Genomic DNA, 23,737 nt, shown 5'->3' on the forward strand with positions numbered 1-23,737 from the left:
GTACTATGAAACAAAAGAGACTAAATTCTATGCTCATGATTTTTGTGGAGCAAAATCTTGCAACTACAGTAAATTATGATGATGTCATTGAAGAGTACAAATTATTAAAACCAAACATAAACGACGTTTAGAACTATAAAATCATTTTTTGTTTCTACAAACATAATAAATACTTTTGACAAAATGTAAAAGAATATATTTTTTAGATTCTGAGTTGAACGATGAATGTATTGATTTTACAATTATGTGTGTTTTTTTATTTTATTTTTTATTTTTTATTTTTTTTGTGTCTGTGTACACGACAAGTAGTCGAAATAATGCTACGATTTTCAACTTTCAGTATCTTGTTCGATCAGAAAGTGAATATCGTTGGTGCATTGGGGAGGTCAAAATTTAATTTCTCAGTAGTTTTCAAAAGCGCCGTGAAAAACAAAATAAAAATTATGGAAAAACTGGAATTTTTACGCAAAATCTGTTTTCGACAAAATTTATTTTGGTTTTTGGTGCAACTCTTAAACAAATGACCGTAGGTACATGACATTTTGACTGAATGTTTATATTAGCATTTTCTATACACCATAACATTTACCAAATATTTTGACTTATTTTGAGCGCTTTACAAACATTTTTAGTTTCCATTTTTTTTAGTTTTTTTTTTCTATAAATATCAATAAAATGTTATTTGTTGGTTAAAAAAGCTTGAAAACTTAATAGAAGGCTTCCTAGTATACTGTTTCAATGGCAGATAAAAAAAATTAAAAATAAATAGTCACAATTTTTTTTATAAGCATCAAAAGTTCAAATATTGACAAAATACGTATAATTGACGAAAATTTGTAAATTATGTTGAGTTAGAAATTCATAAAAATGTTCTTTTTAAATCTAAGATTTTAAAATGTAATACAAGATTCCTCATAAGTTTGTCTACCTTTTTCAAGGTCTACAAGCAAGTCAAATTACATTTTCATTGACGTTTAAAATTCATATTTTTGCAACATTTGATATTCACTCGATTTCTCATGTAACAATTTTCTTATTTTGTTGTCATTAAAATAAGAATGACTGTTGATACTTGAAAATTTTACTGAATGTTTATATTAGCATTTCCTATACACCATACAATTTTGAAAATATTTTGACTCTTTTTGAGCTGTTTATGGACATTGTCAGTTTTCATTTTTTTTATTTTTTTTTTTCTATAAATATCAATAAAGTTTTATCTGTTGGTCCAAAAAGTGTAAAAATTTAATACGAGGCTTCTGGTATATTGTTACAATAGCAGTTGAAAAATATTAAAAATACATACATTGGCACAACTTTTTTTATAAGCATTTAAAGTTTGAATTTTGACAAAATTTATCAAATTTAAAATTGAATAATAATTTTGTAGTTAAAAATTAATAAAATGTTCAAGTTTTATATCTAAGGATTGAAAATTTAAAACAAAATTCCACGTAAATAGTTACATCAGCAAAGTTTATTTTTATAGTCATTTTAATTTCAAATTTAGACGAAATTACATATTAAAAAATCTTGAATAACTATTTTAGTTATTTTGTTGTGATTGTATAATATTATTCGTGGGTACTTGAAACTTCTAAAGTATACTATTATATATTTATGATAGTATCACGGTTTATTGTTGATGTATAACGCGTTATAAGTACCTAATGGATATTGTGATATGATTAATTTGAAATTTATTATAGGTACCTAATATAGGTCACTTTTTTTTTTAATACCATAGATAAGTATATAATATGTCTTATACAGTTATACCTAGACTTACATACCGTCTCCGCTCAGAATCATTTTTCTTATACAATGATATTATATCATTGAATTCAAAATGAATACCATCCATTATCCATTATACCCACTTGTAACCTACTGTACAGCAAAGCGACATCCACTTGCCCACTTTTTATGCATCAAAATACACAGCAAAACTGCTTCCAGAGATGATTTTAATATTGTATATTAAAATTCAAAAAAGTAATAACTTAAAAAAAATATGAGGACAAAAAATATTGTTTTTTAATGATGTGAAACCATGTAAAAAAAATAGTTATTTCACACACTATCATTTATAATAAATACATAGCACAGATTTAATTGCCAATTTAACTTTAACTTAATAAGATGGGACTACACAATGAGTTAAGTGAAAGGCAATAGTTTCAATGATAATAGTGTATAATTGCATTTATAAAATAAATTTAAGTTTCTAAAAACTGTTAAATTAAACTACAACACTTAATTAAAAATGTTTAACTATATAAGTATGATTTAAGAAACTATAATGCACCTCCGTATCTGCTACTGGCTGCTACTTAGAGGTCATCAATTTTTTTTAACTATTTTAATTTATCTCAAGTAGACATATTATACCATTTGTATACCTACCTCATAAAAATTACCAAATATTATACAGTAGATTTAAGTTCTTAAATCTTGACATTTTTAAAACTAAGAGAGGAAATAAAAATGAAAGAAACAACAAGTTTTATTATTTGGCGAGACTTTAATGTGAAAAATAAATTAGGTAAAACATAATTGCATTAATAAAACTCACAAGCATAAGCAATTTAATAAATATAAATATAATCATCTCTTTCTATTCTTAAGTAATAAAATAAATAAATAATAATAAAAAAAAAAACATATGTTAGTACCTAGTAGGTAGATTCATTGATGGTTAACATTTTAATGTCAAACATAAAAATACATCAAATAAAAATTCACTCTCAATTAAAATTTAGACACTTAAAATAAAAATAGAATATTTTATTGACATAACATTTCAAATGCAAATTATTAATAAATTGCTCACATGATTTAGTCTTAAGCTAAATAAATAGTTAAGTATACGTAAATAAATCTATTATAAAAAATCTCTGATGTAGCGTGCAGTATAGTATTATTGTTTAATTTTGGAAAAGTGTTTTAGTAAACTCTATGTAATCTAGAGCCCCAGTGATTGGTCTTTCCGTTTTTGTATCTACAAATGGTTTCATACGAGCAACGCAATAATCAGCCATATCCTTGGTAAGGTTCTATGAGAAAACACAAATCAATATTAATAACCAAAATATATGGAGTAATATAAAGTATCAAAAGCCGTGGTAATGAGCAGGTATATATTGATACTTACAGCATACAGTTCTTCTTTTGTAACATATGGTCTATCACCGGCTGTGATTGCCCTGAATGCATTCTCAATTTCTTCTGAACTTTGTACATTTTCGGTTTCTTTGCTGATCATGAATGCCATATACTCCTGAAGAGATACATAACCATCACGATTTGGGTCTACCACATCTGAAAAAAAACAAACAAATTAAATATCAACACAAACAATATCATAACAAACAAAATACCTAGTATTGCTTCAAATTCAGGATCAGGTTGTCCTTCTTCTACCATAGGTAAATCATAACCCAAAGCTCTGAGACAAGATTTGAATTCGGTTTTATCAAGACGCCCTGACCGATCCTTGTCAAAGTGTTTGAACATCATAGAGAATTCTTTCAAAGCATCTTCACTGACACCTGATTGGTTTCTAGCCTGAATTTGCTGTTCTAGGTTGTGTTGCATTCGCATACCTAATTGATCTAGTTGATCCCATTGCTGAGCTAAACCAACTGTACTATGTTCTGTGTACCTAATCAATGATTGATTAATATTAGTATATTTTGTTGTACATAAGATTCAAGATTGATAAAAATGTTATACCTATTGTCCAATATTAGGTGCTCTTCAAGAATAGCCCCAAGGTCTTCAATTTTCTTTAAATCTGAACGACGTGAACGTACTTCAGTTGCTTTACGCTAATAAATAATTTAATCGAATAAATAAAACGCATATTTAACTTAAATATTTAGTATAAAAATAATACTTTAATGGCTTCCAGTTGTTGTTCCAAAGAACCAGATCCTTCCATCATTGATGTTCTATAATGGGAATGAATAAAAAATGCATTAATAACTGCTTAAATCAATAGTAAGAAGTAATAACTAATACAGTAGTACAGTATTAATATACCTGGTTTCAGTTAACCATTGGTGGAAAGTGTTGGCATGTTTGGCAAATTCTTTTCTAAGAGTATCATTTTCATCTTGTCTCTGAGCTTCTTTAGTTAATTCAATATCTCGTTCCTTAATGATTTTTTGTAAGTTACGCCAAGTGTCCTCTAAAGCTTCCATTGTGAACCATGTGTATGGATTGGGGCCTACGTTAAAACTCTTAATTTGATGATCAAGAGCAGCCAATGCTTCAAAATCTGACTGAGCAGATGTCAGTGACGCCTATATAATATGCAAATAAATTTACATAAAAAATAACTATCAAGTACAATTTTTTTCAAAAATTATTTATTTACTTGGAATTGTGCATGTGCTTCACGAAGTGCTCTGATTTCTTCTATGGAATTACAACGCACAGGGTCTGTTAAATCTTCCTCAGCATTTTCAAACCAAGAGTTAAATGCAGAAGCTTTTTTAGCAAAAGTTAAGTACAGTTCTTCTATTTGTCGGAATTGGTTTTGCATACGTAACAATTGCTGTTTACGGCCATCAGAATCTCCCAATAATTTTTGCCATCTAAAAAATGTTTAATAGTATTAATATTAAATCAAACAAATAAAGTACAATATTATACAATTAATAAAATAATAAGTTAATACCTGTCAATCACATCAGCATGTCGTTTTAATATCGCTTCCGATTGATTATGATTAGCAGCAATCAATTGATCCTTTAGAGCAGTGATATTTTGTATTCCTTCGTGTTCAAACGCATGAAGACCTAAATAATTTTTTTTTAACTATAACTTATGTTGGTTGCATTTTATAAATAAAATTGGTTGTATCCTTACCAGCATCAAATGTTTCTTGTTTAGTAAGTAAAGTTTGAACAGTAGATAAATCTCTACCATACTCTTCTGATCTAACGTGAGTTTCCTTATCAGCAATCCATGATTCAACCACATCTGCTTTCCACATAAATTGTAAGTAAGCAGAATTATCCATCAACTTTGACTTGCGTTTAGCAGCCAATGCAGATAAATTGTCCAACTTAATCTATTTATGAAACACAATTTTATTAAATATTTTCAAACTATAGCTAGGTTATAAGTTAACAAATAACTTGTATAGATACCTGAAGTTGTTGGCAACGCTGTAATATGCTATCTGCATGATGGTTCTTTGAATCTGCAAGGTCAATACCTCCATGACTTATTTGTTCACAACGATCACGATGAACAGCAAAATCAGTTTCAAATGCATCATGTTTTTTTAAAAGACCTTGTACAGCTGCCATGGTATCACCAAAATCTTCCACAGATAATAATTGATGCTTTTCACTAAATTAATAGAATAAATAAAATAATAGATATAAACATGTATTTAAAAAATTTAATTAATACATTATAGCTACATAGGTAACTTATAAATGTAATATTAATTGACCTGATCCAAGCTTCTTCTTCTTCTACTTTGGCCAAAAACTGTTGATAGGTTAAAGATTCGTCTAATTTTTTCCCTCGGTTTGAAGCCATTTGTTTCAATTCATCCCATGCTTGATTTAATAATTTTAATCGCTTAAAAAAAAAAAGTCAATAAAAAAATATTAAAAAAAAAATTTTAAAGTTACCTGTTCAATTTCTGGAACGCCAAGGTTAGAAACATCCATTAATTTTTCTCCAGCTTCTTGAACTGATTGTATAGCAGGTTCATGAGACGCTAATTCTGCTTCAAGTCGCTTATGTTTTTTTTTAAGATTTTGAACACCAGTTAAATCACGACCATAATCATCAGATCCAACCAAAAGTTTTTTTTCCCTATTAATAATAATAAATAAATACATATCAAAAAACATGATGAATATAATATGCAACTTACTTTATCCATGATTCTTCATCTGCAATATCTCTGAAGAACTGATGCAAAGTGTTAGCTTCATTTAAACGAGCTTGGCGATGGGCTGCCCAAATTTCTAATACGTTCATATCTTTCATTGATAGAACTACGACGTTCTTGGATACTTCCTGTTTCAAATTGTCCACTTTCAATTAATGAATCTGCTTGACCATTCATATCTGAATAAAAAAAAATGTATAAACCATTTAATTATTTAACGAGTATGATGACATTTATTCTAAATAATATAATAACTTCTAATTTTTAAATACACATCATTTACAATATTAACCTCTAATACGATCTTCATGTGCCTGAATATCAGCTTCAACAAGTTGATGTTTTTTAATTAGATTTTGAACAGATGCTAAATCCTTTCCAGAGTCTTCAGATGTTAACAATGATTCTACTTCACCCAACCAGAAATCTAAATCTTTTACAGCAGCAATATAGGTACGCTGTTTGTTTGCTTCCTTAAGTTTCAATGATTTCTCTGTTGTTTTTTGAGTCAAATATTCCCATTGATCAGCAATTGATCCTAATCTTGACTAAATTAAAAACATATATCCTCATAAATATGAAAAATATATTTTATAGTTTAACTAGTACCTGAACAGCTTCATCTGATCCAGCACACTGATGTTTATCAATTAAATTCTGTCCCATGCCTAAAACGCTTTGAATTCGGTCAGCGTTAGCAGCTAATTCTGCTTCAAATGCTTGATGCTTTTGATGTTTAGATTGAATATTTGCTGGGTCCTTGTAACTTTCCTCTGTAGCCAGTTGAAGTTTCTCCGCAATCCAATTCTCAATCTCATCAGCATCTCTACTAAACTGCTGTAATGTCTGCGATTCGCCTAATTTTGATCTTTTTTCAATTAAAGCCTCTTTCAAATGACGCCATCTATTCAAAACTTGTTGCCTTTTTTCATTAATTGGAGTTGCAGCATAATGTTGTGCAGCCATTAATTGATCAGCTAGTGTTTGTAAAGCCGCAATTTTCTCTTCCTGTAAATTAGTAAATTTAAAATTAAAACTAAAAAAATAATTATTTCAATAACAGCCATACATGTGCATTAATAGCTTTATCAAAATCTTCATGTTTTTTAATTAAAGCTTCCACATTATCTCCCTTAGAATCAACTTCTTCAGATGCAAGGAATGCCTCTCGAGCTGACATCCAGTTTTCAGCCTGTTCACAATCTCTGTAGAACAGTTGCAGTTCCAAACATTGATCTAGTTGCATTCGGCGATTTATCCATGCTCTGCGTGTAAAATTTAATATTAATAGACTCTGAGAAAATGTATTCCTTACTAACTGAAAACTCACTCTTCTAACTCTTGTCTAGCTTCAGTCATGCTTTCAATTTTTTCTTGTATTTCAACACTGGCATAATGTCCAGATTGTAAGAGTTGCTGTCCAAACATTTCGAATGTTTGGAAGGTACCAGTACGAGCATCAATTTCTGTACGATGTTCCTAAAATACAAAATTAATATGAAAAAGAATAATAGTAGTTTAAATCTTAATAGTGAATAAGTGTGATAGAATGAAATATTAATTTTTTAGTAATACTAAAAAGACGGAAATATCATCTGTAAAAAGTTATTGATAGTTATTACTAATATTAGTTTGAAAATGTATAAAATATATATCTGAAGTGAAAAATGTATTGGTGTATTTTATTAGTGTACAATTTATTTTAATTTAATGATTGTAACATCATAAGTTATAAGTAATAACACTGTTAAAATAAAAAATAAGTTATAGAGTTAAATAAAAATACAAACTTAAAACAATTAATTAATTTACCTTTAATTACTATCAAGGCCCAGACAATTGCAAAACTTTTTCTATTAGGTAAAATTGTACTATTCTTTGATTAACTCTTAAATGTAAGTAAATTTTCCCCAACTTTCTAAATAACTATTAAATATCTTAATCTGTTATTATAATAATTAATAGCAGGATACACTTTGTTATTCAATATTTAAATATAAATGTTTAGTAAATTTTTAACTGCATGAACTTTAATATTTTTTTTTTTTACCAATTGATTGATAACAAATATCAGTGTTGTTGTATATACACCAACAAAGCACACTTAATAACATTCACAGTTGTAAAATATTGTGTTCAGAATTTTATTTTGATAAATCTATTAATTATAAAACTTGTTTCTAAAAGTAAATAAATATTTAGTTTGATTAAAAAATCAATATTCAAAGTAAAGCTAAAAGAAAGTAAGTATTATCTATTCATAAGGATCTGGGCACTATAGTTTTATTACTAAATAGTATAAATAATGTTTTTAGAATATGAAAAACCAAACTTAGAAATATATTTAATAGTGTCAGTGAAGTGCAAACTTTAAATGACATATACACAAAAACCAATGCTTCATTTTGTACCTGAGCTATACCATAACGATAGTCTATTTCAGCTCTCAAACTCTACAAAAATGATAGAACATAAATAAAAAATAATTATGCTTTAATTAATACTGTGGATATTTTTAAGCATAAACCTAATATTGGTATCTAAAAAATTCAGTTATTTCAAATTGTTTATTTTACCTGATGACGTTCCAATAACGCTTCAGCTCCAGTGACATCAGATGCTAATTCGTCACTAGAAACTAAACCCATCATTGAATTTATCCAAGACATTAAATCACGATAGTCAGACAAGAATCTCTGCAAATCATAAGAATCTAAAAGTTTCTCCTTTCTTGAATTAGCTTTTGCTGTTAATTGAGTCCATTCTTCATTAATTTCTCTTTGTTTCATGTAAGTATTATCACGAGATTCAGGATGTGTGTTCATTAAGCGATTAGCAGTTTCGTCCAATTGGCGGATCTAATACAAAAAGATTGGGTTTTTATTTGAATTTCAATAAATTCTTATTTAATAATACAAAAAAATATATTTCTAACCTTATCTTGTAATGCAGCCAAATCACGTTCTAAACCTTCATGTTTACGCTGTAAAGCTTGAACACTTCTTAAATCTTTACCAAGATCATCATTATTAAGAGCATCATCTTTTTCACGAATCCAATCACGCGTCTCATCAACATCTCTATGGAATCTTTGTACTTCATGTGCTGATCCTAATTGTGTAGCTCGGGCTTGAGTAAGTTGTTGAAGAGATGTCCACTTTTCATTCAAATCCTATTCAATACCATTAGTAAGAATAAATATATTTAAATTGGAATAACATATGAATATGCCAATAAAATATACAATAAGTATAATAATTAGCAATGATTTACTGTTTATATATTATATACACAATATAATCATGATTTAAGACTTAAATTATATTAATTAATATTGGTAGCCGCATGTATCATGCTTTTTTTTTACCTACAATTTTAAGATGTAATATAACATTTCAAATACATTTTTCTACCTATAACAAAAAAAAGTTCCCGGATGGCCACAATTTTTTTTTTAAGACATTTGAAGTAACAATTTTGACAAAAATAGTTAAATCATAATTAAACTGCATTTTAGTATTTTACATAATGGTTTAAATCATAGATAAAAGTGTAAATTCCTTAGTCTACAATAGCCAGTAGATAGTATACATAATTAGCAGCAATAGCAATAATTATCTTACATACCTGAATTTGAGTATTTATTTTCAATGCTGCTTCTGTTTGGCCTAAACTCATTAACTGCATTGCTATTTCGTTCATTTCAGCTAATCGTACTTCATTTGCTTTCAAATCAGATTGAAAATCATCGAATTTCTTTTGCATGACTTCCACTTGTTCTAAATCCTCTCCAACATCTTGTACTTGAGCATGATTTTCCTTAAATATTGAGTATAATAATTAAATAATTATAAAAACCCTTATTAATAGTGTAAAACCTGAACTAACTTTATCTTTGATCCATGTGGCCAATTCTGCAGCTTCTCTTACTAGTACATATGCTTTAACAGTTTCAGCGAGTTTAGTTTGTCGTTCTTTGGCTAGATTTAAAAGCCTTGTATATTGGGCTTCAATTTGTGCTTGTCTGGCTGCAATAGATCCACCAGTAGCCAAATGTTGTTGAGATGCACTCAGACCAGAAACTTCAAGTCGCTTTACATAAGGAGCGGGGACAAATCCTTGACGATCATTAACCTCTACTTTCCACCATTCCTAAATTATTAAACATTAACAATATATAATAATATAAAATCAAATAATAATTGGTTAAATAAGGGTATATTATGAAATATTACAAAAAATAAAAAACTATTGGTAATATAATTTATAAAAATTAAATATGCATACTTTATTATTAGAGTTTAATAGGATTAAAACATCTCCTTTTTTCATGGAAACTTCTCTTGGTGACTTTTCAGTATAGTCAAACAATGCCATTACACACTCTTTTCCGCTAACATCTACTACAGGCGTTTCTTGTTGCTAAAATAATGAAATAAAAATGCATTTATCACAAAAATTACTAGAAACAATACAATAAAAAGTTTTAATCACTGAACAGAGAACTATTTTTCCTTACCTTGCATGCAGCAGCTTGTTCTGAAAGTGATCCAACTGTAGTTTTAAATGCTTCTAAATCTGACAACAATGCTTCGTGTTTTTTTAATAAAGCTTCAGAAGAATCTTCATCTCTTCCATAATCTTGACTTAATACCATTGGTTCTTTTTCTTTAACCCAAGATTCAGCTTCATTAGCGTCAGCAAAGTACTGATGCGCTTGAAGAGAATCTTCTAAATCTTGTTTGCGCTAAAAATAATATAATTTTTTTTTATAAAATAGAAAACTATTTTATAGCTTAGTAAGATTTTCAGTGTGGTAAGAAAAATAATATATTTTGATACTATACACTTTAAAGTACTTATTAATGATAACTAAATAAGATTAGTAATTACTAATTTCTATAATTAATTCATACCTGATATGCTTTTTCTTTAAGATGATTCCAATGTTTATTGAGGTTTGCTAAACGCTGTTTTATATCTTCCGAAGCAAAATGTTTAGTATCAACCATTTGTTGTCCAGCTTGAGTGACTGCAGCTATACGGGATTCATGATTGTTGATTTCAGCCACAACAGCTTGATGTTTCTTCATTAAATTTTGTACACCAATGAGGTCACGACCTATACATTTAATTAACTTTATTAATTTTATTATTTCATTTGCTATTTTAAATATTAAATAATAAATTATAAAAACTTATTACTGCAATGTTATTATAAACAAGACATATTCACCTCGATTTGTTGATGCTGCTACAGGTTCTTTTTCACGAATCCAAGCTTCTTCATCTTCAACATCTCTAAATAGTTGTTGGGCTAAAAGTGAATCTGCCAAACGTTGTCTACGTGTTTCCATCGGTTTTTTCAGTGATGAATAACGATCACATAATACAACCTAATATGCAAATAAAATATTAAATAATATTTTTTTTGTCAGAAAAAAAATTGAGTATTTACTTGTTTTGCATGAATGTTGTCTGCATCAAAATGACCTCCATCTACAAACTGATCAGCTGTTATCTTTACGCCTTCGATTCTATCTTGATGTGAGGCAACGTCAGCTTCCAACAAAGTATGTTTCTTTTGAAGATTTTGTACACTAGTTAAATCCTTAAGAAAACGAATAAATATTATTTAAAGTATAAAAAATGAACTATTAACATGACAAATAACTAAGAAAGAACTATTGACTAATATTACTTTTCCATAATCTTCACTTAATAATTGTCCTTCAACTTCTGATAACCACAGCTCAATATCTTCAACAGTACGATTAAATTGCTGTTGTTGTGCAGCTTCACGTAGTTTTGAACCTTTTTGTCCTGATGCAGTAACTAAATTTTCCCATAAATGAACAATTTCATCCATTCTTAGTTGAATACGACCTAACAAAAAATAAAAGGAGATAAAAAATGTGAGTGATAATTTCTTTAAACATTTGCATTGTACACTACGTAAAAAAATTGCTCTTCAAAAAAACATTGATAACATAAAATTAACTTACTCAAAGCATAATGTTTAGATTCAATAAGAGCATGACCAGTAGAAGTAATTTCTTCCATGCGAGATTTGTTAGCATTTAGTTCTTGTTCAAAGTTTTGATGTTTTTGTACTTTACCATTTAAATTGGTTGGATCCTAATAAGCAACAATACTCGTTATGTTATAAATAATCAAAATTAATAAAAAATAAATACTACTTACAAGATAACTGTCATCATTAGCGAATTTTAATTTTTCATTAATCCATCCTTTAGTCTCATCACAATCCCTTTCAAATTGTTGAAGTCTATATGAATCTTCAAGAACACTACGTCTTTGTGATGATTTTGCGAGTAATGCTGTACGCCTCTCTAACAACTAAAAGATAATTTAACTAAAAATTAAAATTTCTTTTGGAAAAAAAGTAGTTCTATGCCATTTTTATATTGGATATTTATTATTTACCATTTCACGGCGTTGTGCAACATCTTCAGTGGCATAATGTTGTCCTTCAATTAATTTTGTGGCAAATTCATCAAGAGCTTTAATTTTTTCTTCCTGAGCAGCTAAAGATTTTTCAAAATCCTCATGTTTTTTAATCAATGCTTCAACACTATCCAGTGAATCACCCAAATCCTCATTGGATAAAAATGCCTATAGAAAATATATTGTACTTTTAAAATAACTCCATTATTTACTATCATAATTTGTGGCAAATTATTTGTATACTGTGTTAATTATATATCTTTTTATGTATATTTACTTCTTGTTTGGCCATCCACGTATCAGCTTGCTCAGTATCACGATAAAACAATTGCAAATCCATACATTGTTCATACAATATACGTCTTTCTTCCCATAAAGCTAACAATGAACTCTTTTCACTGATCAAATTACTTAAATTTTCACTAACTAATGTAGGAGCATTTTCACTTTTTAATATGTGTTCTCCAGATTCCAATGCAATCCGGAAACTATCTTCACGCGCATCAATTTCTCCCTATACAAACATTTAGTTATTTTTATACTAATTAAAAATATAATTATCACTTATATACCTTGTGTTCTTGATGCCTTTCAAGTAAAGCTTCAGCACCAGCCACGTCCTTTGCTAATTCATCAGAATATATTATTGCCTTCATATCATTAATCCAAGAAGTCAAATCGCGGAAATCAGCTAAGAAACGTTGAAGTAAATAAGATTCATCTAACTTTTGTCGACGCTCCTGTGCTTTAGCAGTTAGACGTTCCCAATAAGCAACTATTTCTCCACGCTTATTTTGTATTTGTGAACTATGATCAGCGTGAATTCCACATAAGCGATCTGCTTCTTGACCCAAAATTGAAACTTTATCTTCTAAAGCTGCCAAATCTCTTTCAACTCCTTCATGTTTTCTCTAAAATAATAAAAGATCATACAATTAGTTAACTGTAAAAAATTAAGGACTATAGCTAAAAAATGTAAATACAATTCCTAACTTTATGAACAAAATTATAAGTAAATATTAAATAAAATAAACAGACCAAATAATATATAATTTGTATTTCATAAATTACATTAGATATAAAATTTTTATTGTAAGCCAACCTTAAGCTGGCCTCACACTACACTATATCGTTTCCATATATTTATACGTAGGTAACACGTTACCTAGAAGCTGAATATATTTAACCCTACACGACATGTTGTAGCGTGAACACAGCTTTAAATGATACCTCTTAATATAATAATATAATAATATAAATCATATTTTTATAACAAACCTGAAGTGTTTGCACACTAGCTAAATCTCTTCCATAGTCTTCAGAAGACAATATACCATCTTTTTCAGATATCCAAGCTACAGTTTCATCAGCATCACGATTAAAACGTTGTATCTCATGAGCTCCAAATAATCGTTCTTGCCTCATTAAAGTTAATTGCTTAAGCCGAGTCCATGCTTCATTTAAATCCTAAGTACATACATACAATTTGTATACAAAAACCACATAAACAGGAAAGTTGTTTAATTACCTCTTTTTTTTTCAAAATTGTTTCTCTTTCAGGATGTCCTTCCAGAACTAATTTGGAAGCTAAATCATTTACTTCCGTTACACGATATTCTTGTGATGTCATATCTTTTTGAAATTCATCAAATTTACGTTGCAATACTTCTACATGTTCTAGATCGGCACCAAACTCATCAGTAGTGACAAAAGTTTCCTAGTATGGTGATACCGGATTTAATTAATAAATATATTAAACATTTTTATGCAACTCAAATTAATTATTTACCTTATCATTAATCCAAAACATAACCTCATCACATTGTCTTAAGAATTGAACTAAAACCAATGCTTGCTGTAATTTAACACCCTTTTCAGCCAATTTTGACAAAAGTAAATCCCAATCTTTGTGTAATTGCTCTAAAATTATTTGTAATTTATCATTAATTCCTATCTAAATTTGTATTTTTATCAAAGTTATCAAAATTAATTGGAGTTATCTATAAATATTTATAATACATTTTTAACTTGTTCAAAACACATTTAGGTATATTATAATATACCTAATACCAATAATTTATAGTTTATGCCAGCGTTTCTCAACTTATGGAAAGCTCAAAGGTTGTACGCAAAGAAAATCTCCCTTTATAAAATAAATGGATCATTAATAATTAATATTATTTGGTTTATTTGACATGAATAGTAATTGTACATATTTAATTTTCATTTATTTGACTAAGCAAAAGAAAAAAAAGTCACATGAAAATTTCCAAACTGTATAGGTAGTATGCGTTTATAAGTATTATATTGATTCCCACTTCAGTTGCGATACAAGCAATAAAAAAAAAGGTAGTAAGCGGGTATAAAAAAGTTAAGAACCGCTGGTTTATGCTATAAAAATATAGAGGATTACTCAAAAATTTAATACAACTGTTTTGTATAACATCAAAATATTCCCATTTGAATGATGTTTCTTACAAAATGTATTAATAAAAATTTAAATTACCAAGTCTCTGACGTATTTCTGACGATGCAAAATGGTTTTGATTAATCATTCCCATTCCAGTGTTATCTAAAACCACAATTGCATTACTATGTGCAGCAACTTCAGCTTCAAATGCTTGGTGTTTTTGAATTTTAGCCTAAAAATGTACAATACATTAATTAATTTTTATCAGTAAAAACATGAAATAAGTAATAATAACCTGTAGGTTTGTAGGATCTTTATAACTTTCATCTGATGCAGCTTGTGTTTTTTCAAGTATCCAAGATTCAAGTTCATCTGCATCTCTTTTAAAATACTGTGATAACACACAAATTAACATTTCTCAAAATAATTTTGAAAGTGAAATAGTTTAATTTTAAATTACTTGAAATCTTCTAGAATCTTCAAGTTTTTCTCTTTTTAAACGGGCTTCTGCTTTGAATTCGCTATAGCGATCAAGTACTTGAAAACGACGATTTTGGATATCCTCAGCAGATTCAAGGATTTTCACCTCCTTTGGAATCAAGGGATCCATTATGAAAATATCTTAAATAAAAAATATTGGTATTTTATTAAAATAATCTATTTACAATAATTTAAAATCAGTGACAACATTTTAATACGTTCAGTTAGTATGATAAGTAATTATTGATATTTATTTAAAGATAAGCTAAATAAAGTAAATAGTGAGGATTATTTAAAATAACTATGAATGAAAATTACTAATTATTAGATTATCATATGAGTATTCAGTTTACTGATTTATTGTATTAACTTATTTATTTATTATTTACTGATACATATTGTGATAACTAATATCAGATATACTGTAGTGTAAATAGTAAACACAAAATATTAATTCTTCAATAAAATCATAGACATATTAATATTATTTAAGATTTATTAATATGTCTATGATTAAAATGTATAATGATTCCAATTGTAATTATTTAATCTGTTTTTAAGTATCTATAAACAATAATAGTATAAACAGTAAAAAATAATTTTGAACTTTTAACTTATTTCTATCTTATTTTAACAACAAAATCATCTGAATGTACATACCATCTAGTTGAAAAGAGTTAATAGTTTTATTTTTTTTTGTTTAAGTATGCCATAACTTTAAACAGTTCAAACTAAATTTAAATAAATATTAAAATTATCACAAGGTCAAATTTATTAAGTACAATAAAAAATATTAAAATAAAGATACCTAGTTGTTTTTACCACAACATTAGAAGATGTAAATTTGTTATTTGTTATTTTAATTCTGATAAAAGGTCTTCATTTTATAATCGTTGTTTTAGATAGGTTAAAATTTTTAATGTCTGCTATAAATAACAGATATTTAAATATTTTTTAGTTAAATGTTTTTGGTGTAGGTATACAGGTTTGAGACATAGAGAGAATCCTCAGTCATCCTCTGAACTAGTTATTTACAAATATAAAGCATAGTAGAATACAGCCTTAGGTATACAGATAGGTATGAACTAGATAGTTGTTAATATGTGTAAATAGTTAATATATTGTTTAAATTATATTTTGATAGGTATATTGCAGCTAAAAATGTTGTCATAATATGACAAGTGTTATACAACTTTAGATTTAAGTTTTAATTTAACTCTAAATGGTTGGGTATTTAAATTTATATGCTACTAGTTACTAAGAAACACTAATGTCTAATAGCCGTATGAATAATCAATTTGTGTGTCACATAAGACATAGTTTAACATGTCTTATGTGACACATAAATTGCCTTTGTATCATATATATATTATATACTATATATTACAGACATCATTAACAAGTCTGAAGTATTTATATTCAATTATATATAAGAGGACCCATGATTTTAAAGTCTTATAAAATAATATTTATCTAACGAAAATCTAATTCAATTTAAACCTAAATATATTTTTGATCTATATTAATAAATATAAAATCAAACACCACTTACTAAGCACGATATCTGTAATATTTTGTTTAACATAAGATAGTCCTTAATTACATGACTATTGGACTATTTCACAAAATATTAATTATTAAGGTTTTAAAAATAGTAACTTAACCTTTACTGAGTCATGCATTGCAAAACCAGCACTGATGTCATATTGTCGAATTACAAAAATACAAATCCTCTTAACGAAATTAAATGGGTTAACTTCATACAGTAAAGTTAGCGGGCAGTCTTAGAAACTGCAGAACAGATACTAGAAATACGACTAATAAACTACCATTAGATGTCAAGTGCCTATAAAATAGGTATGTCAATAATATAATATATTATTATCGAAGGTAGATACATATTATTATAACGAAGACATTATAGTGGAATAGTGGTAGGTCAAATGCGCGATTAGAACTTCCAGCTCGGGACATAAATTACGAGCAAGACCCTCGATCGTGCGGATGTCAGACACCCGTGGCCCCATCAAAGTGAAAAATGGGAAAATTTCGCAGTAAATGTAATCACCAAGCTGGGTGTGGCAAAGAGAAAAAGCGACACGGCTTCGGTGGCGCCGGGATCGATTACACGAAAACATAAAACATCTAATTACCTTGTTCGCTCGGCACCAATTACGAATATGATTTTTGTTTATTTCTCCTTCATACACGAATTGTCATTTCTCGATAAACGTCCGGCTACTTATTGAGTATTGACGCACTGCACGGTTAATTGCGTTATTATAACTGTAGATACGAGCACAATACGAGAGGAGAGAAAAAAAAAACAAACGGATCCCGTTCAATAAACTTGAAACTTCGTCACCGACGGAATTGGATCGTTGGACTGGCGGGGTGCGGGGTGGGCGGGAGCAGCCGCCGCCCGCCGGACAGTACCCCCTCCAGAGTTAGTACTATGTTCTGAGGTACAAGCCGAGAATACCGCGACCAGTGTTACCGCGGTAGAGACAGGAGTGGCTAAAAAAATGAAGACAAATCCTTGCCCGTTCAAACTTGATATTATATTTTTATTTTTTATCGTGTTAAATTATAATTGATTGTAGGCATGTACGTTGTACATGTTTTACAATATTTCAATAATCGGTTTGTACTTTGAAAAACTTAATATTCTCTGATTCGCGAGGTTTGAGAACAACTACCAGCGCAGTCCTGGTGATCGCTGAATATCACGATTTTAAATAGGTACTCGTACTTATTATTATTTATTAATTATTATGGATACCTACTTGAGATTTTCGTACAAAATGGCGCGTAATCTATCTTGTGGTATCGCTTTTATGAATTACGGCACAGATTGTGTCATTTCGATGTTATCAGAACACGACTGTCAACAATATAACATTTTTTTTTACTAATATCATTAGGTACCTAGTATAATATTATCTTTTACAGACGATAATATTATTAATTATTAATTTTAATTATTTTTAGACATTTTTTGTGAAATTTAGTACCACCAGTGACGTTTTTTTTATAGTATTCCAAATTCAACTAGTGAACAAAATGAGCAATCAAAGTTCAGCGGCTAAAGTAAACCCTTGTTTTTATGCATTTTAAATAATATAATATTTAAATAAATGAATACTCAATAATTCATATTATTATGTTTAGGTTGGTGAGATTTTCAGTGCTGCAGGTACCGCGTTCAGTAGATTAGGCGAACTAACATTGACATTGCAACCGACAAATGATACTCCTACACCCAACAGGTACAACATTAAATTATATTATTATTATTATTATTATTATTATTATTTGTCTGCATTTTTGTGATGGTTATTTTTGCATTTAATTATTATTAGCAAATGGACTGATGACGATATAGAAATGTTACAAAGGGCTGTAAAGAAATTCACAGATGACTTAGCTATTATCTGCGACCAAATCAAACAACGAACAGTGTAATTATTTTATATTATTAATCAATAATACCGTAAGGTCTTTCAAAATGTTTTTGTATTAAATTAAGAGACTAAAGTGATACAATTTAATGTTAAGTGATATTTTATTAGTTATTAAAATCTCAATGCACTTTTAAATTAACTTTTAATTGTAAATAATTTTGATTTTATATTAAAATATATACATAATATTTATTAACTGATGTTTATTCTCCTGTCTTCCAATTCATTACCTAATTAAACTTTCCAGATCACAAATACATACAACTCTCAAAAGAAAATCTTATGAGAATCGAGCAATAAATCCGGCTGCATTGACAAGAATACCAATGTCCTTAACATCACCAATATCAACAAATATACTTAATACAAAATGTAACTCTGCTGATGTGACATTAAACATGTTAAATGCACCTCAAGAAAATAATTCTGGTTCAGATGATATTTCTAGTGAAAATAACCGACACAGCTTCAATTGTGGTGTTGATATTGAATAGCTAAGATCAAATTTTAAACAGATTTACCTGACATACCAATAATTAACTTTAATTTAAAAGTTGTGTTATGAATTACTTGATGGTTACTCAATTTATGGTCTCTTTTTTCTCCATATTAGAAATATATAATATGTATAATACTTCCTTTATTTCATTTTTATTTTTATATGTATACTTGTCATTTTTATTTCTGTTTATTTCAATGAATTATCATGACAAAAGAACAAAATTAAACACTTGATAAATAATTATGTTGCATTCCTAAATTTGCAATCATAAGTATTGATTTTTATTTCATTGTTCTACAAACCAATACATATGAGAAATGAGGATGTTGGTACTCAATTAAGTCTAATTTTAGTAAAATTATAATAATAAAATGTATATTTGATTTTTTTTTCTTATTAATTTAAAGTGTATTTATAAAACTGTCATAATTTCTAAATTGTTCTAAATGTATGTAGCTATAAATTATAATAGGTAGGTAGTAAAATTATTGTTTATAATATTAATAGGTTTTTGTATGTATTATATATAATAATTAATGAGTGATTAATAAAATGTAAAACAGTATTTATTTAATTTGGTACTAATATATTTTAATTCCCAACCAGCAACCACCAATTGTTATAAATATTATGTATAAAATATTTTTTAATTTTAATAAGAAATTCCTAACCAATAGACTTCTACATCTATGGATATTTACAGTGATACATACATTTTGACTATTTGAACATGATAAATAAATAATATTGGGAATAATAATAATAATAATAAATATTATCATCAAACAATATATTTAAACATAATACATTAAAGTTGGTTTGACAGTTATTTTATATTTATAATGTAATAATAACATAAAAATGTACCTACTGATAATAGAAAAATTTACAATAATAAGTAACACACGTTTTATCTGTTATATATGAGTGACGTATAGCTAACTAAGAAGGTAAGGACACAGCTACAATTTAGTCAACATTAAGATGGATGTGCTTGAAGATTGTATAAAGTGAACCTGTTGAATTGAGCAGTATGTATCTATGTCAATTTTTCAATAGGGTTTTTATGTGGTCTTGTACTCTTGTACTATTATACTATTATACTCTTGTACTATTATACATATCTATGTTGTATATCTTGAATTTGGATATCTTTATGGAAGTGTACGTTTCTTACTTTCTTACAAATCAAGAGGCATCTGAATTTATTCTTATACTCCGCGCCACTAGAGAAGGAACCCGTGTCCTGACCGAAACACGTTAGATTCTGCGCATCGCTACGTATTTGACATACACTAAATGGCACAAAGTGTGGGAATTCCTACAGTCTGCGTGCGCGAAACGGGTTCCTTCTCTCGTGGCGCGGTCGCACGAAGTATTCTATAGTAGGTATATAACTTTATTTTGAAAGATATTTATTTTATTAATGTCAGAGGTCGCGCATTTCCCCTGCAGATCGAGTAAGTATAAGTTAGAAGTAGATGTAGAATTAGTTTAAATATTAGAGGATAGAATTTTCTTTGCGCTGTAGATTTTTTATTTAGAATAGAGTAACATAAAAATATCTGGTATGCCTGTCGAAGCTTGGTTGAAATATTCAAATATAGGGCTGCCACGTTAGCCTTTTTTCCAAAGTTACGACGATATAATGGTCGCCAACGTATATTTTCGTTTTCAGATTTTAATTGCGTGGGGGTGGGGGTTCGTAGTTTTTGGAAGCATTAATTTGGATCCTCTATTTTTTAATTTTTACATAATTTCAATTAGATGACGGGTGTTCACATAATCTTTAGGTTTGTAGCATAGACATATTAATAAATTTATATATTTATTTACATATTAATATATTTATTTACATATTAATATATTTATTAATATGTCTATGGTTTGTAGTTATCGGCATCTCTTCAATGTTTGGTGATTCACTATACCTAGTACCTACTATAGAATACTAGATAGGTAGTTGTGTTCGGTTGACGGTTATCCGAAAAGTGAGTTGTTTGGACAGTTGAGTGGTTAAATCTAAAACCAAATAGAAATTTTGGAATAGAGTCCGCGATGTTCAAATAAATTAAGTAATCTGGTGTGTATGACATTTTTCTATATTTTTGATAGTAATAAGTAATATAATTAATTTTAATTATTTTCTCTATCATTCTAAAAAAATTGGGGGTGAGACAAATGAGGCACTACCTCACTTTTAATTTCAGAAATTAAAAAATATTTGTTTACTTTATATTGGTACTAACTACTTATTGAGTAGTATTCGTTAACTTTAATTTAAAATATTTAATATTTTCAATACATATATTAGATGCATTAGATAAACAACATTTTGGAATACTAAATTTTTTTGTGCCGAACTTGCATACAACGTCGAAACGTTAGAATGGCTGCGCGTCGCTATAAGCTATTATAGCCGCAACCGCTAGATGCACGAGTGCACGACATTGGGCAGACAGAGGCGGTAGTCCCCGCCGCTTAGACAGTAGACAGTGCATAGTGCATGAGATGAGCTTACGCACAACGCGCAAATACGTAAAATGGTGTAAATGGCGCATGCGCGAAACACAGACCTAGGCGACCAAAATCCACCGCCTCTAAACGCTGTCCACCGCGGACGATATATACAGCCGAGCTACTCGCTGGGTGGGGGGACTGCGCTAGTGCGTTCACATAGCTGGGCGCCGTTGTCACTGCTGTCTGCTATGCGGCACCCCTGGGCCCCGACACGGCCGTCGATCGTCATGTGATTTAATCATTACTCTTTCATCGATGATCCATTAATCATTAATCATTATTCATAAATTTAAATTTTAAAGAATACTTCAGCATAGTTCGTAATGCAAAGTAAATAAATAAACATATTATACCTACATGTGTTACTGAGTTAGAGTAATAGACAATAGGGTATTTAATACTTGGTAACCGCATCTCAAAATACATGTCAAAACCACCACTGAAAAATATCATTAATTATTTTAATATGTACTAATAAAATTGACTGCAGTAAATCATAAATAGATGCAAAATTGAAATATTTTTTAAAAATCACAGACTAAATATTATTTTGTTCACATTTGTAGTGTAAGTAGGTAAACATTTATATTTATGATGATAGTTGCGATTTGCTTGCTGAACGAGCAACACGTATGTTTTTCGCTTTCGGGTGCCGTACTTGTGCGTCGTGTTATTTTCAGTAATTTTAATATCATCAAAAATGCTTACCACGCAGACAGTGCGTTGGTAAGTGTTCACATAATATAATTAAGTAGGCCACACGTGCAACGACGAACCGGTGGTTCCCACCGTCGCGAGCTGCAGTGCACCGCCATGGACGTAGACACGCTGACGTATGCAGAAATGCACAATGTAATGACCGAGGAAATGCAAAATAATGAACAACTCCATTACGAAGTGACAGAATTTCAGGCAGGTCAAAAATGATTACAACTAAAAATTACGAACTGTTATTTAAAGTTAAAAGTTTTTAATAAAAACTACCATTTTTAATTCGCAAGTATCAAACGATGATAACGTAGCTGCAATAGCTACCATTGCCCAGTAGCGCAACCATAATTTTCAAGTAGAAGTAGGGGGGGGAGGTCTATACTTGTTAGAACGTTACGAAACGTTTTTCATACTATTTGGGTTGTATACCCACCATAGACATATTAACTAGTTAATAGGTGTACCAGTGGGCTGACCCCATCTGGACCCGAGAGACCCTCCCCTGATTGCACCACTGATAGCTATACACAAAAAAACAACAAAATATAAATTAGCATCGATACTCAAAAAGTATATACAAACGACAAACCTCCCGGTGGGGCGCCGTATACAGGAGGCTTGGGGACTGCAGCCCCCCTACGGTTCACGTATTATTAAAAAAATCAATATTTGTCATTTATATCCTTAAAATACAAATTTTATTTATAACAAATTAATTGAGAAAGAAAAGTTCTTTTCGATATTGATAACAGAGAAAATGTGTGGATTTTGGTAATCAACTATAGGTTCTTGGTTAACAACTGGTGTCTGATTAACGGTAGGTATGTCACCATGTCTCGATATTTAAACGTTTGATCTATAGATTGTACATGACGGTATATTAGACAAAGTGTATTGTTCTAAATGTAAAAAAGTTGTAGATAGCATCATTGTTTTACCAATAAATTCTATTATTGGTCAGAATTTCAAAAGATACTTTTACAGTTAGTGGGTTTACCAATTGGAAAAAGAATTTTCAAAGATTTTCATAATTTCATCACATAATATTTCCATTCTTCGTTGTCACCGTGATGAAGAAATAAATTTAAAAATTGTTGCGAAACAATCCATTAATAAATCTAAAGTGCGGAAAATATATTTTCTATGTACAACTTTCAAAAATAAATTGGCATTTTAAATTCTGAACGGAGCGAAAGAATGTATTGGTTTTACAATGGTGCTGTGTGTTTTTTTTCTGTCTCAGCAACATTTTGGATAGTAAA

General features: G+C 29.0%; 2 protein-coding genes across 4 annotated transcripts; one reads left to right on the forward strand and one right to left on the reverse strand.

Annotated features, from left to right (window-relative positions):
- Positions 1-2,504: 2,504 nt before the first annotated feature.
- LOC100163017 (spectrin alpha chain) lies at positions 2,505-17,612 on the reverse strand. Its single transcript, XM_016808391.2, is given in 41 exon segments — positions 2,505-3,056; positions 3,155-3,321; positions 3,381-3,664; positions 3,736-3,830; positions 3,899-3,953; positions 4,045-4,307; positions 4,382-4,601; positions 4,685-4,805; positions 4,876-5,080; positions 5,160-5,364; positions 5,471-5,601; positions 5,655-5,841; positions 5,903-5,988; positions 5,990-6,099; positions 6,213-6,468; positions 6,530-6,928; positions 6,990-7,185; positions 7,251-7,399; positions 8,332-8,373; positions 8,497-8,778; positions 8,856-9,092; positions 9,548-9,739; positions 9,809-10,072; positions 10,208-10,342; positions 10,440-10,667; positions 10,837-11,042; positions 11,157-11,316; positions 11,379-11,531; positions 11,622-11,806; positions 11,926-12,058; positions 12,125-12,280; positions 12,368-12,556; positions 12,666-12,902; positions 12,961-13,299; positions 13,667-13,855; positions 13,917-14,105; positions 14,178-14,308; positions 14,895-15,030; positions 15,094-15,189; positions 15,259-15,419; positions 17,432-17,612. Coding segments are annotated over 40 exon segments (7,287 nt in total). The 5' UTR covers positions 15,409-15,419; positions 17,432-17,612; the 3' UTR covers positions 2,505-2,927.
- Positions 17,613-17,786: 174 nt separating this feature from the next.
- LOC100167130 (chromatin complexes subunit BAP18) lies at positions 17,787-19,818 on the forward strand. Of its 3 annotated transcripts, none has more exons than XM_001951517.5 (5): positions 17,787-18,202; positions 18,270-18,368; positions 18,450-18,547; positions 18,641-18,739; positions 18,990-19,818. In XM_001951517.5, exons 2-5 carry the CDS (start codon positions 18,342-18,344, stop codon positions 19,234-19,236), a joined length of 471 nt encoding a protein of 156 aa, XP_001951552.1. In that variant the 5' UTR covers positions 17,787-18,202; positions 18,270-18,341; the 3' UTR covers positions 19,237-19,818. The 3 variants fall into 3 exon arrangements, with proteins under 3 accessions (XP_001951552.1, XP_008188007.1, XP_008188008.1); XM_008189785.3 differs by having other exon boundaries at positions 17,787-18,020; XM_008189786.3 differs by having other exon boundaries at positions 17,787-18,020; positions 18,316-18,368.
- Positions 19,819-23,737: the final 3,919 nt, after the last annotated feature.

The sequence above is a fragment of the Acyrthosiphon pisum genome, chromosome A3 (genome assembly GCF_005508785.2).
Source record: "Acyrthosiphon pisum isolate AL4f chromosome A3, pea_aphid_22Mar2018_4r6ur, whole genome shotgun sequence".
Lineage (NCBI taxonomy): Eukaryota > Metazoa > Arthropoda > Insecta > Hemiptera > Aphididae > Acyrthosiphon > Acyrthosiphon pisum.